This window comes from Chelonia mydas, chromosome 2 (genome assembly GCF_015237465.2).
Source record: "Chelonia mydas isolate rCheMyd1 chromosome 2, rCheMyd1.pri.v2, whole genome shotgun sequence".
NCBI classification, from domain to species: domain Eukaryota; kingdom Metazoa; phylum Chordata; order Testudines; family Cheloniidae; genus Chelonia; species Chelonia mydas.
The window spans coordinates 74,623,970-74,638,083 of record NC_057850.1 but is presented as its reverse complement, the minus strand read 5'-3'; the positions used below and the strand labels follow the sequence as shown (position 1 = coordinate 74,638,083).

The window sequence follows — 14,114 nt, the reverse complement described above, 5'->3', positions numbered from 1 at the left end:
ACTGATTTAAGTTCAACCAGTGCAAATTTTTGACAAGGCCCTGGCTAATCTAATTTCTCTTAATATGTGTTCCTCCATCTTTGTCCATGGAAATTTTTTTGTAAAAACGTTTGAAATACGGAAAGTGTAAAGACTGTATTAGTACAGCTGATTTGTTCAAAAACAAAACTTCTCTCACCCTCTATTTTAATTCAGGTTAGGAAAAAAGTTTAAGACTAAATAAAATTCTGCTATGCTTTGTTTTGCCCAAGTTCATGCATTTTTAGTAAATATATCAACAATTTTGCCAAATTTTGCTGATGAAAGCTACAGTACATTCATGTTTGCTCAAGTCAGCTTTAAACTAAGACCATTCTGAAGACATAACTTACACTTAGGGAGCTTCTCCAAATCAAAATGTTTAGTATTTTCACTGACACTTACAAATGGAAGATGAATAGTTTTACTTACAACAAGCCAGATGTATTTTTTAGCTCATTTATGCTTTTCTCTGGAACTTTACTGCCACTAAACCATTTTTTTGTTGCAGAAAATAGTGATCGACTCAAACCTTTCCTGGATATTAACTAGAAGAGAAAACAACAACAAAACAATGATGTTACTGAATTAACTGCAACATAAAGTATGAATTCCCTTTTTAATAGAAACAGTAAAAGTTCTCAGTATGACCTAGAAACATCCAAATTCCGAAGCTCTGTCGAGACTTGTGTACATAGTTTAAACGTGCAAGATGGTACAAAAACTGATATAGTTAAAGCAGTACACCCCTTGCATGGATTGTAATTATAGCAATATAAAGGAGCTTTTAGCAGTATAGTTTATTTCATAAATGTACTCAGTTTTAGAAAACTTCAAAGAATTCGATCAGTTCAACTACTTGTCATCTATTCTTGATTACAAAATATAGTTCTTTTATCGTTGTGTTTAGTCCCAAACACAGGATGAGGACACATTCACATTAGGCTCTCCGCTAAAATTTTCCCATCATTGTACAGTGTACAAGGCTCTCGCAGCAACCAGTGATTCTATACACACCATGTTTATTGGTCAGACCTGCTTTGAACAGGGTTAAATGCTGGTGGTTGCAGCTGCCTTTTCCAGACTTTCCCACCTGTGGAGCTGCACCAGCAGGAAATTTTCCACAAAAGTTTAAACCTTTTCTAAATTGGGGGAAAAGGTTTAGTTTGCTTGTTTCTTTTATGTGAAGTGAAGAGCATCACATTTCCTTTCAACAGCCTTAAAAAGTTTCAGTCTATTTTGCCTTACAAATAAAATACATTTTTTTAAATGTATGCCTTTGTCTGGCGATGCCGGAAAGAGGACTAGAGACACTGGATGTGGTTTAATTAGGCTGCAACTTTATTCCTAAATGTCTGGGAATACTGGGAGATAAAAGTGTACAGTGCAGGTAATTCCATAATCATTTACATGTAGGGCCGCTGGCATCCCTCCTCCTCAACCATCCTGGTCCACAACAAACCCACTGCTGAGACCTTGCCCCCACATCCCCTAGAATGATGGAGGGGGCTCTATAGAGGAGGAGGGGCTGACTCCCAGCTGTACCAGTCACAGGAACCCTGAATTCCCCACCACCACTTCCACGGGTTTTTAAAAAAAAAAACCAAAAACCTTCTTTAAATCTTTTTCCAATCCATTTTATCTGATCATCATATCCATTCTCTATGGAATACCTGCACTGGACCTGCCCCATACTTACATAAGGAGTTGTGAGACATCACAACGTACACTCCCTTTTGTTTTTGGCCCCCTTCAAGCCCCAACCCACTGTGGGGAAGGCAAAAAAAATCCCACCTTACCTTCACCACCAGATTGGTCAGGAGAAAGATTCATTTCCCTCTCCCCCACCCCACCCGAGAAAAGAACAACTACCTTAATGCCCTCTGAAGATCATGAGGAAAACCCTGTATTTCAACTACTTTCATGGTTGGGAATGGGGGTGCTGCTCAGCCTGTCCCAGTGAAAAGACGGCTTTCGTTGCCCAGACATGGGCACAAATAGCCCCCCGACATCTTCCAGTCACCTTGAGGGGGGATGGGTTAGCATCCCCACCCTGACCTGGAATAGGACTGCCTCCACATTGCAGGTAATACATTGACTCTCTAGTTGCCCTTAACGGGGCAACACACCTTCTCCGCTAAACCTGCCAAAGGTCCCCACCACGAAATATGCAGTGAGGTCATTCTGTGAATCATGAACTAACTCTTAAGCTTAATCACAGGACTTAATCAATGGAGTGCAAAAGAAAGGTTTGGAGATGAGCAATATTTCTACAGAAATTAAACTTAAAGAACACCACAATGGCATGGTTTAGCATTGAGACATCAGGTGTTACAAAGGTAAGATTGTAAGCTCCAACCCCTTGTATAGATGCATTATGGCACAGATGCTTTTAGCTACTTGTGAAGTAGTTTGTGCTCATGCAACAGTATCCTAGGTTACGTGGGAGGAATCTTTAAGTACTTGTGGTCCTTATCGCAGGATTAAGGGACTCCCAAGTATCTAAAAAACAAAAATGCAACCCTTTCTTCCTTCCCAGCAAGCAACAGAAGTAACTGGATTACTGTGCGTACAGACCTTAATCTATTTGGTATTCATATGGTCCTCATCACCATAATATCTTTGCTCCTTTGAGAATTCTAAAGAGGAGAATTTGGTTCTAAAGAGGAGAATATTTGGTTCCCAAGGCAGTGAGATCTAGTCACTCTGATTTCTGAGAGTAACTTTCATGCTCTAGGTTCAGCTCCTGTGGAAGTTCTGCTTGCATGTGAGCTGCCTCCTGTTGTTCAACACTTCCCATGTGCTATCATGGGAAGTAACAGATACAGAGGGAGAAGCAGCTTCTCAAGTAGCTCGATCCAATCCCATGGAGACATTTGAATATTAGGAGAAGAGAGCAAGCAGTTGAAAAATGTGGCTACTGTAATTTGTCTTAATAAGCAAGAAAGCTGCTGCACTTTGTCAGTTGTACATGTCCCTCTATTTCTGACAGAGGTGGAATCACTAATAGGTAAAAGCTGAATGGAAGCCTGGAAACCTCTGACCAGTTCAAAGCAAACAGGAAGGGGCACAATATTCTGGCCAGTCACAGATGAAAGTAAATGGTTTTTAGTCATCATCGTTATTGAGCATTCATTTGTTTTGAGAAGTCAAAATATCTAAAGGCTGAGGAAAAAAATACCATAGTGTCTTAAAGTACCTCACAGCTGAGGCATATGCTCTTGATAGTGGAGAAGTTACTGGCTTTGCTAAAGTAACTAAATTATATTACAGCTATGCTATCACCACAGTTGCTGGTGTACAAATAGACGTTTTGGCATGACTTTACATCATGCCACAAGTTGAGTCACGGTTAAAATTTACAGGGACTTATTTTCAGTTCAAGTTGGATGAAGGGAAATAAGTGTCTGTTTGATGCACTACACAGTCCAAAATCAGATAAAGTGTTTTTAGCCTAAAGAGTTAAACAGACTATTGGAAGTTATAGGTTAAAATATTAAAAAGCCTACTTTTATTATTTTTTCCAAACATGCAGGTACCAAACACTGACCTTACTATGAAAGCAATGTGTTTTCATATTCATGTTTTAGTTACACACACCAACCATTGATAAAGCACCAACCACTGACAAATCTGATGGGGACATAAGACTGAATAATTAAAAAAATTTAAAAATAAATTAACAGATACGGAGGGACATAACCCTATTTTAGATAAGAAGTCTTTTGGATGATCAGATCCATGCTACAAAAGATTCAGGGCACCAACGTTTATTAAGCAGGCAAAAATTGTTTTACTGAGAGACTTACCTGATCATTAAGCTGTCGAATTGTTTTCTCTATATGTGGCAAAAGCCCCCTAAATGTGAACTCCTGTATGAATTGTCTAATTCGATCATGATCTGTGAGCGTTAAACATGTACCATGAGGAGTCCCAGAACTGGCCTTCTTTGATTCATGCAGCGAAGTAGTCGTCTTTATGTACTCAGTGGCATCAAAACTGGTACTAGTATCACTGAGATGATCCAGTTGAAGAGGGTGAGCCTTAAAGTTATTTGATAAACCATCTACTGAAAAATAAAAGGTTCTATTTCACTAGTTGTGCACTATTTCCTGAAAACAAAAATTTAGATTTTAAGTAATCTTTACCAGCTTATGTTATAGCCTGTCACACATATGCTTACTCTACCTTCCCCTATTCAGAGCTTTGTTAAATGCATGTATATGATTATTCACATAATTAGTTGTGCCAACTTGTAAATGAAAGCTGTTCTCGTAAACCTGTGGATTGACCAGATTGTCAATAGAGCACATTGCACCAAGACCCAGAACCCTCTTGAAAGCTATGGCCATGATGGGAGAGGGAGGAGCAAAGTGATTTAAGAACATAAGAACGTTCATACTGGGTCAGACCATCTAGTTCAGCATCCTGTCTTCTGACAGTAGTCAGTGTCAGATGCTTCAGAAGGAATGAACAGAACTGGTCAATTATTGAATGATGCATCCACTTTAATCCAGTCCCAGCTTCCAGAAGTCAGAGCTTTAGGAACATCTAGAGCTTTGGGTTGCGCGTCTGACCATCTTGGCTAATAGTAATTGACGGACCTAACCTCCCTGAACTTATCTAATTCTTCTTTGAACTCAGTTATACTCTTGGCCTTCACAACATCCCCTGGAAACAAGTTCCACAGGTTGACTGTGCATTATGTTGGGTTATTTTAAACCTGCTGCCTATTAATTTCATTGGATGACCCCTAGTTCTTGCATAATGTGAAGGAATAAAGAAGAGCAAACTTCCTAATTCACTTTCTCCATACTATTCATGATTTTATAGACCTCTATCATATGGTCCTTTAGTCATCTCTTCTATGTTGAACAGTCCCGGTCTTTAATCTCTCCTCAAATGGAAGCCACTCCATACCCCTAATCATTTTGTTGTCCTTCTCTGCACCTTTTTCAATTCTAACGTCTTTTTTGAGATGGGGAAACTGAACTGCACATATTATTCAAGGTGTGGCAGAGCCATGGATTTATATAGTGGCATTATGATATTTTCCATCTTATTATTTATCTTTCTTAATGGTTCCTAACATAGTTAACTTTTTTGACTGCCACTGCATACTGAGCAGAGGTTTTCAGAGAACTATCCCCAATGACACCAAGATCTCTTTCTTGAATGGTAACAGCTAATTTAGACCTCATCATTTTGTGGATACTTGGGATTATGCTTTCCAATCTGCATCGCTTTGCACTTATCATTGAATTTCATCTGCCATTTTGTCACCCAGTCTTGTGAGGATCCCTTTGTACTGCTTTGCTATCAGCTTTAGAATTAACTATCTTGAGTAATTTTGTATTATCTGCAAATGTTTCCACCTCACTTTTCAGTCCCTTATCTCACGACAGCTTACTTTGTTCAAGAGCCTTTGGTAAGGGACCTTGTCAAAGATTTCAAAATGTCCAGGTACACTATACAAACCGGATCGTTCTTGTCCACATGCTTTTTGACTCCCTCAGAGAATTTTAGTAGTTTGCTGAGGCACGATTTCCCTTTATAAAAGTCGTGTTTACTCTTCCCCAACCTCTCGTATTCATCTAGTAGTAGGCATCCTTCCGTCTCGAGAGATCACGGATATGCGCCCCTGAGAGGTAAAGAATTTACTCAGTTGGTTTTATGGCAGCCACAAATGTGTCTGAAGAGACCCACAATCTCTGCCACATCTGTCACATTTAAAGGCAATGTTTCGACCATTTGGGCTCTGCCTTCTGCGAGCTCTTTTCTCCACTGCTAAGCTGGACTGCTTCCTCTCGTAACTCCCGAGACCTTTGTTAAGCTCTTGTTTTCAAAGGCTGAGGTCTTGAGTGTGATATTCCCATTTGTCCACATCCATGTCCATTTCTTTGAGGTGTCACTTGCAGACATCCTTGAAACACAATTTGGGGCATCCTTTGGGCCTTTTTCCAGACACCAATTCACCATAGAGGATATCCTTTGGGATGTGCCCATCACTCATTCGGCACACATGCCCAAGCCAGCGGAGTTTGAGGAGTGTTTGCATGCTGGGTATGCTGGCCTGTTTGAACAACTCAGTGTTGGTGACTCTGTCCCTCCAGGAGATCCCAAAGATTCGACAAAGACAATGCATATGAAAGCTGTTGAGCCTCTTTTCCTGATGAGAAAAAAGGGTCCACATCTTGCTCCCATACAAAAGTGTGCTGACACAGGTCTTTGTGCATGTGTTGTCTGTTAATCTGTTGTTTTGCCATACCCTCTTGTTCAGTCTAGACACTTGTGGTGACTTTTCCAACGTGGATGCTGAGTTCTGTTTCAAGTGAAAGGCTGACTGGGATAGTGGACCCCAGGTATGTGAACTCATTTACCACTTAAAGTTCATAATTGTTGATCTTGATGGATGGTGCTTCCTCAACTCCTTGTCACATTAGGTTAGTCTTTTTTAGGCTTATAGTAAGCCCGAAGTCTTGGCAGGCTTTGGAAAAACTGTCCATTAGGCTTTGAAGATGAGTTTCTGTGTGGGTTGTAACTGTTGCGTCATCGGAAAAGAGGAGGTGTTGGATAAGGGCCTCTCGAGTCTTTGTTTTAGATCTGAAACTCGCAAGATTGAACAGCTTTCCATCAGATCTTGTGTGCGAGTAGATCCCCTCAGTTGAGGAACCAAAAGCTTGTTTCAGTAGCAGTGAGAAGATCCCATACAGAGGTGGGACAAGTACACAACCTTGCTTAACTCCGCTACGAATCTGGAAAGCCTCAGAGACTGAGCCATTGTATTGTTTTCATATAAGTATTCATCTAGGTGTCTGATAATTCTGTTCTTTACTATAGTTTGAACCAATTTGCCTGATACAGAAATTATGTTTATCGGCCTATAATTGCCAGGATAGCCTCTGGAGACTTTTTTTTTTAAATCTTTGTTATATTAGCCATCCTCCAGTCATCTGGTACAGATGCTGATTTAAGTGATAGGTTACATACTACGGTTAGTAGTTTTGCAATTTCAGATTTGAGTTCCTTCAGAACTCTTGGGTGAATACCATGTGGTCCTGGTGACTTATGACTGTTTTAATGTATCAACTTGTTCCAAAACCTCCTTTACTGACATCTCAATCTGGGACAGTTCCAAGCCATTCTGTTTAGACGACAAAACTGAGGGTATGTGAATCTCCTTCATGTTCTCTGCAGTGAAGACTTATGCAAAGAATTAATTTAGCTTCTCCCCAATAATCTTGTGTTCTTTGAGCGTTCCTTTAGCATCTTGATTGTTTAGTGGCCCCATTGATTGTTTGGCAGGCTTCCTGCTTCTGATGTACTTAATTTTTTTGATGTTCATTTGTGTGTTGTTTGGCAGTTGCTCTTCAAATTCTTTTTTGGTCAGCTTAAAAACTTTTACATTTGACCTGGCAGAATTTATGCCTTCTATTTTCTTCACTGGGATTTGAATCCAATTTTTAAAAGATGCCTTTTGGGGGTTTTTGGCCTCTAAGCACCTCTTGTACTCTGTTTAGTCATAGTGGCATTTTTTTGGTCCTTTTGTTTGTTTTTATTTAGTCACATTTAATCTGAGCCTACGTTATGGTGTTTTTAAACAGTCCCCGTGCAGTTTGCAGGCATTTCAACCTTGTGACTGTTGCTAGTTAAACAAAATTAAAAGTTTCCTCATTTTTTGTAGTTCCACTTTTTGAAGTTAAATGCTACTGTGGTGGGTTTCTTTGGCACTTTTCCCCTACAAGGATGTTAAATTTAATTACATTATGGTTGCTATTACTAAGCGGTTTAGCTAATGACCTCTTGGACAAGATTCTGTGTGCCACTTAGGACTAAAACAAGAATTGCCTCTTCCCTTGTGAGTTCCAGGACTAATTTCTCCAAGAAGCAGTCACTTATGGGTGTCTAGACATGTTCCTGGTCAGTATGGAGATAGCTGATATCCCCCATTATTATTGGTGTTTCTGTTTTTGTAGCCTCTCCTCTCCTTGAGCATTTCACAATTACCACCACCATCTTGGTAAGGTGGTGGGTAGTATATTCCTACTGCTATATTTTTTATTATTCAAGCATTGAATATCTATCCATAGAGATTCTATAATACAGTTTGATTCATTTCATATTTTTACTATATTTGACTCTACGCTTTCTTTCACCTAGTGCCAATCCCCCACCAGCATGACCTACTCTGTCATGCCTATATATTTTGTACCCTGGTATACCATGTTCCATCGATTATCATCATTCCACAAAGTTTGTGACGCTTATTATATCGATACCCTCATTTAATACCAGGTGCTTGAGTTCACCCAGCTTAGTATTTAGACTTCTCGCATTTGTATACAAGCTCTTATAAAAATCTGTCAATATTTAGTTGTCTGGCTTCATGTCCAGTAATTGAATGACACTCTCATTTCATCAACTTCTATCCTCTCCTCTTTACTAGGATATAGAGTACCCCTTTAATAAATTCTCCCTAAGGGATGTCTCTGTCCAAACTTTCCCCATTAGGCTAGGGGAAACTCTTGTTAAAAACTCCGATAAGTTTTACCTGCCAGCCATCTAGTTCCATTTTGGTTTAAGTGGAGTCCATCCCTCCTGAATATGTTCCCCCTTTCCCAAAAGGTTCCACAGTTCCTAATAAACCTAAATCCTTCCTCCCGACACCACTGGTCTCATCCACACATTGAGCCTCTGCAGTTCTGCCTCTCCAACTGGCTCCCCGAATGGAACTGGAAGCATTTCAGAGAATACTACCATGGAGGTGCTGGACTACAGTCGCTTACTTAACCTAAATTTGGCCTCCAGGAGCTCTCCTACCTCTTCCTATGTCATCGGTACCTATATGTACCACAACCACTATCTCCTCCCCATTACTCTGCAGTCTACCTAGATGTCTCGAAGTCCGCAACCTCCACACCCAGCAGGCAATTCACCATGCGGCACCCAGGTAATTCACAAACCCAACTATCTATATTTCTAATAATGAATCCCTCAATACTATTACCTCTCTCTTCCTAATATCCGACTGTGTGTTTGCTGGGAGGGCAGTGTGAGAGCCTGAGCGAGTGCCTGATTGGCTGGTAGCCTGCAGGGGGCAGGCATTGGGGCTGTCTGTCTGTTTCAGGGAAGCCTGGCTGTTTAAAAATAGCCAGAGCTTCGCGAACCAGCAGAGCAGCGGCGAACCAGCAGAGCAGCGGCGAACCAGCAGAGCAGCACACAGCAGGAGTTTGCCTGGGAGTTCGCCTGGAGTGAGCCCAGTGAGGCTTACATCCTACCAACTTCTCTGAGGAAGCTCATAGTAGGAAGGTGATATGGAAGGGGGGGTTCAGCTGTTGTGACCTGCACTGGATGTGCCATGTTTGTCTTTCTTCCACAGGACAGAAACGACTTTGTCTGTACAAAGTGCAAGCTGGTCTCCATATTGGAAGAGAAGATTGAAGGTCTGGAGCAACAGATAACGACCCTGCGTTGCATACAATAAACTGAGGATTTTCTGGACAAAAGTCAGGATATGCTTCTAAGGGCACAAAGCTCTAAAGATTTAGAGCAGGTTGCACAGCGGAGCCAAGAGGCCAGTGAAGAAGCTTGGCAACATGTGACCTCCAGAAGAAGGGGGAATGTCCGGGTTCCAGCAACGCGGACACAGGTAACTAACCGCTTTCATGTTCTCTCCACAGGTACCTTTGCGGAGAGTGGACCAGATGATATGTCTGGGGGGAGAAAGCAGAAGGAGACTCCGCTGGTTGGAAGGCATGAGATGCACTGTCCTGAGATGGGGGGTTCCACGACCACCACTCCCAAGAGAAGGAGGCGGGTGGTGGTGGTCGGGGACTCTCTCCTCCGGGGGGACTGAGTCATCTATCTGCCGCCCTGACCGGGAAAACCGAGAAGTCTGCTGCTTGCCAGGGGCTAAGATTCGCAATGTGACGGAGAGACTGCCGAGACTCATCAAGCCCTCGGATCGCTACCCCTTCCTGCTTCTCCACGTGGGCACCAATGATACTGCCAAGAATGACCTTCAGCGGATCACTGCGGACTACGTGGCTCTGGGAAGAAGGATAAAGGAGTTTGAGGCGCAAGTAGTGTTCTCGTCCATCCTCCCCATGGAAGGAAAAGGCCGGGGCAGGGACCGTCGAATCGTGGAAGTCAATGAATGGCTATGCAGGTGGTGTCGGAGAGAAGGCTTTGGATTCTTTGACCATGGGATGGTGTTCCATGAAGGAGCAGTGCTGGGCAGAGACGGGCTCCATCTTACGAAGAGAGGGAAGAGCATCTTTGCGAGCAGGCTGGCCAACCTAGTGAGGAGGGCTTTAAACTAGGTTCACCGGGGGAAGGAGACCAAAGCCCTGACGTAAGTGGGAAAACGGGATACCGGGAGGAAGCACAGGCAGGAACGTCTGTGAGGGGAGGGCTCCTGCCTCATACTGAGAATGCGGGGCGATCAGCAGGTTATCTCAAGTGCTTATATACGAATGCACAAAGCCTTGGAAACAAGCAGGGAGAACTGGAGGTCCTGGTGATGTCAAGGAATTATGACGTGATTGGAATAACAGAGACTTGGTGGGATAACTCACATGACTGGAGTACTGTCATGGATGGTTATAAACTGTTCAGGAAGGACAGGCAGGGCAGAAAAGGTGGGGGAGTAGCACTGTATGTAAGGGAGCAGTATGACTGCTCAGAGCTCCGGTACGAAACTGCAGAAAAACCTGAGTGTCTATGGATTAAGTTTAGAAGTGTGAGCAACAAGAGTGATATAGTGGTGGGAGTCTGCTATAGACCACCGGACCAGGGGGATGAGGTGGATGAGGCTTTCTTCCAGCAACTCGCAGAAGCTACTAGATCGCACGCCCTGGTTCTCATGGGTGACTTTAATTTTCCTGATATCTGCTGGGAGAGCAATACAGCGGTGCATAGACAATCCAGGAAGTTTTTGGATAGCGTAGGAGACAATTTCCTGGTGCAAGTGCTAGACGAGCCAACTAGGGGGGGAGCTTTTCTTGACCTGCTGCTCACAAACTGGGAAGAATTAGTGGGGGAAGCAAAAGTGAACGGGAATATGGGAGGCAGTGACCATGAGTTGGTTGAGTTCAGGATCCTGACACAGGGAAGAAAGGTAAGCAGCAGGATACGGACCCTGGACTTCAGGAAAGCAGACTTCGACTCCCTCAGGGAACGGATGGCTAGGATCCCCTGGGGGACTAGCATGAAGGGGAAAGGAGTCCAGGACAGCTGGCTGTATTTCAAGGAATCCCTGTTGAGGTTACAGGGACAAACCATCCTGATGAGTCGAAAGAATAGTAAATATGGCAGGCGACCAGCTTGGCTTAACGGTGAAATCCTAGCGGATCTTAAACATAAAAAAAGCTTACAAGAAGTGGAAGGTTGGACATATGACCAGGGAAGAGTATAAAAATATTGCTCGGGCACGTAGGAATGAAACAGGAGGGCCAAATCGCACCTGGAGCTGCAGCTAGCAAGAGATGTCAAGAGTAACAAGAAGGGTTTCTTCAGGTATGTTGGCAACAAGAAGAAAGCCAAGGAAAGCGTGGGCCCCTTACTGAATGAGGGAGGCAACCTAGTGACAGAGGATGTGGAAAAAGCTAATGTGCTCAATGCTTTTTTTGCCTCTGTTTTCACTAACAAGGACAGCTCCCAGACTGCTGCGCTGGGCATCACAACATGGGGAGTAGATGGCCAGCCCTCTGTGGAGAAAGAGGTGGTTAGGGACTATTTAGAAAAGCTGGACGTGCACAAGTCCATGGGGCCGGACGAGTTGCATCCGAGAGTGCTAAAGCAATTGGCGGCTGTGATTGCAGAGCTATTGGCCATTATCTTTGAAAACTCGTGGCGAACGGGGGAAGTCCCAGATGACTGGAAAAAGGCTAATGTAGTGCCAATCTTTAAAAAAGGGAAGAAGGAGGATCCGGGGAACTACAGGCCAGTCAGCCTCACCTCAGTCCCCGGAAAAATCATGGAGCAGGTCCTCAAAGAATCAATCCTGAAGCACTTACATGAGAGGAAAGTGATCAGGAACAGTCAGCATGGATTCACCAAGGGAAGGTCATGCCTGACTAATCTAATCGCCTTCTATGATGAGATTACTGATTCTGTGGATGAAGGGAAAGCAGTGGATGTATTGTTTCTTGACTTTAGCAAAGCTTTTGACATGGTCTCCCACAGTATTCTTGTCAGCAAGTTAAAGAAGTATGGGCTGGATGAATGCACTATAAGGTGGGTAGAAAGTTGGCTAGATTGTCGGGCTCAACGGGTAGTGATCAATGGCTCCATGTCTAGTTGGCAGCCGGTGTCAAGTGGAGTGCCCCAGGGGTCGGTCCTGGGGCTGGTTTGGTTCAATACCTTCATAAATGATCTGGAGGATGGTGTGGATTGCACTCTCAGCAAATTTGCGGATGATACTAAACTGGGAGGAGTGGTAGATACGCTGGAGGGCAGGGATAGGATACAGAGGGACCTAGACAAATTGGAGGATTGGGCCAAAAGAAATCTGATGAGGTTCAATAAGGATAAGTGCAGGGTCCTGCACTTAGGACGGAAGAACCCAATGCACAGCTACAGACTAGGGACCGAATGGCTAGGCAGCAGTTCTGCGGAAAAGGACCTAGGGGTTACAGTGGACGAGAAGCTGGATATGAGTCAGCAGTGTGCCCTTGTTGCCAAGAAGGCCAATTGCATTTTGGGATGTATAAGTTGGGGAATAGCAAGCAGATCGAGGGACGTGATCGTTCCCCTCTATTCGACATTGGTGAGGCCTCATCTGGAGTACTGTGTCCAGTTTTGGGCCCCACACTACAAGAAGGATGTGGATAAATTGGAGAGAGTCCAGCGAAGGGCAACAAAAATGATTAGGGGTCTGGAACACATGACTTATGAGGAGAGGCTGAGGGAACTGGGATTGTTTAGTCTGCAGAAGAGAAGAAGGAGGGGGGATTTGATAGCTGCTTTCAACTACCTGAGAGGTGGTTCCAGAGAGGATGGTTCTAGACTATTCTCAGTGGTAGAAGAGGACAGGACAAGGAGTAATGGTCTCAAGTTGAAGTGGGGGAGGTTTAGGTTGGGTATTAGGAAAAACTTTTTCACTAGGAGGCTGGTGAAACACTGGAATGCCTTACCTAGGGAGGTGGTAGAATCTCCTTCCTTAGAAGTTTTTAAGGTCAGGCTTGACAAAGCCCTGGCTGGGATGATTTAATTGGGGATTGGTCCTGCTTTGAGCAGGGGGTTGGACTAGATGACCTCCTGAGGTCCCTTCCAACCCTGATATTCTATGATTCTAATAACTGGTGTCCCCTCCTCCAGAGGGGCATCCTCAGTGCAAGAGGATACCATGACATCATCTGGAAGCAGGGTCCCAGCTATGAGATCATTTCCCTCCACCTTGAGGGGCTCCTTCCTCAAGACTAATCTTCCTCAACAGTACAAAGGGGTGGGGACCACTTTACCATGTCCCTGAAAGTCTCTTATATGTACCTCTGTCTACCTTAGCTCCTCCAGTTCAGCATTCTGGTCTCAAGAACCCATACTCTGCCTCTGAGGACCATAAGATGCTTGCATTGAAAAGAGCAGGCTAAAGCCTTGTTAGTAAACTCTCAACCTAGCCTAGCAGGATGCTTGCCCCAGCACACAGTCCCCAGAACAGACCACACTATAAATGTCAATCAAGCAGGTGCACCGCAGGCACACAAACAAACAAACAAACTCACCAAACAAACAAACAAACTCACCCAAGGGTCACATGGTTGCACTTGCTTGACTTGGAGAACTCCCTTGCAAAACTTCCCTGTTTGCTGCTCCTGTTCACTAGCTTCCTCAAGCAATTGATCATTTCAGACAAAATGATGTAAGATCATATCTCAGAACCTAGAGTAGTACTTCTTTTCCAGCGTGGAGGATGGGGAAGCATGTGGATTGAGGTGGCTTGTTTGGAATTTTTTTATATATATATAAATTGAAAGTCTACTCAAAACCCCTCCAATTTCAGCTGTGTAACCATCATTTCTCTATGTATGGTCAGTAAAGAGCTCCACTCCTGGGAGATTTAAGAACAGTACCAAGCCTTGAAACAGCTAACACTT

General features: G+C 43.5%; 1 protein-coding gene across 1 annotated transcript in view; it reads right to left on the bottom strand.

Moving 5' to 3' along the window:
• TRAPPC8 (trafficking protein particle complex subunit 8) overlaps positions 1-14,114 on the bottom strand; it is a 124,039-nt gene that overhangs the window by 79,739 nt on the left and 30,186 nt on the right. Inside the window, exons 7-8 of the mRNA XM_037892698.2 lie at positions 3,828-4,084; positions 451-566 (exon numbers count right to left, since the gene is read on the bottom strand). Coding sequence (XP_037748626.1) covers positions 451-566; positions 3,828-4,084 — 373 coding nt within the window. The remainder of the gene's footprint in view (positions 1-450; positions 567-3,827; positions 4,085-14,114) is intronic.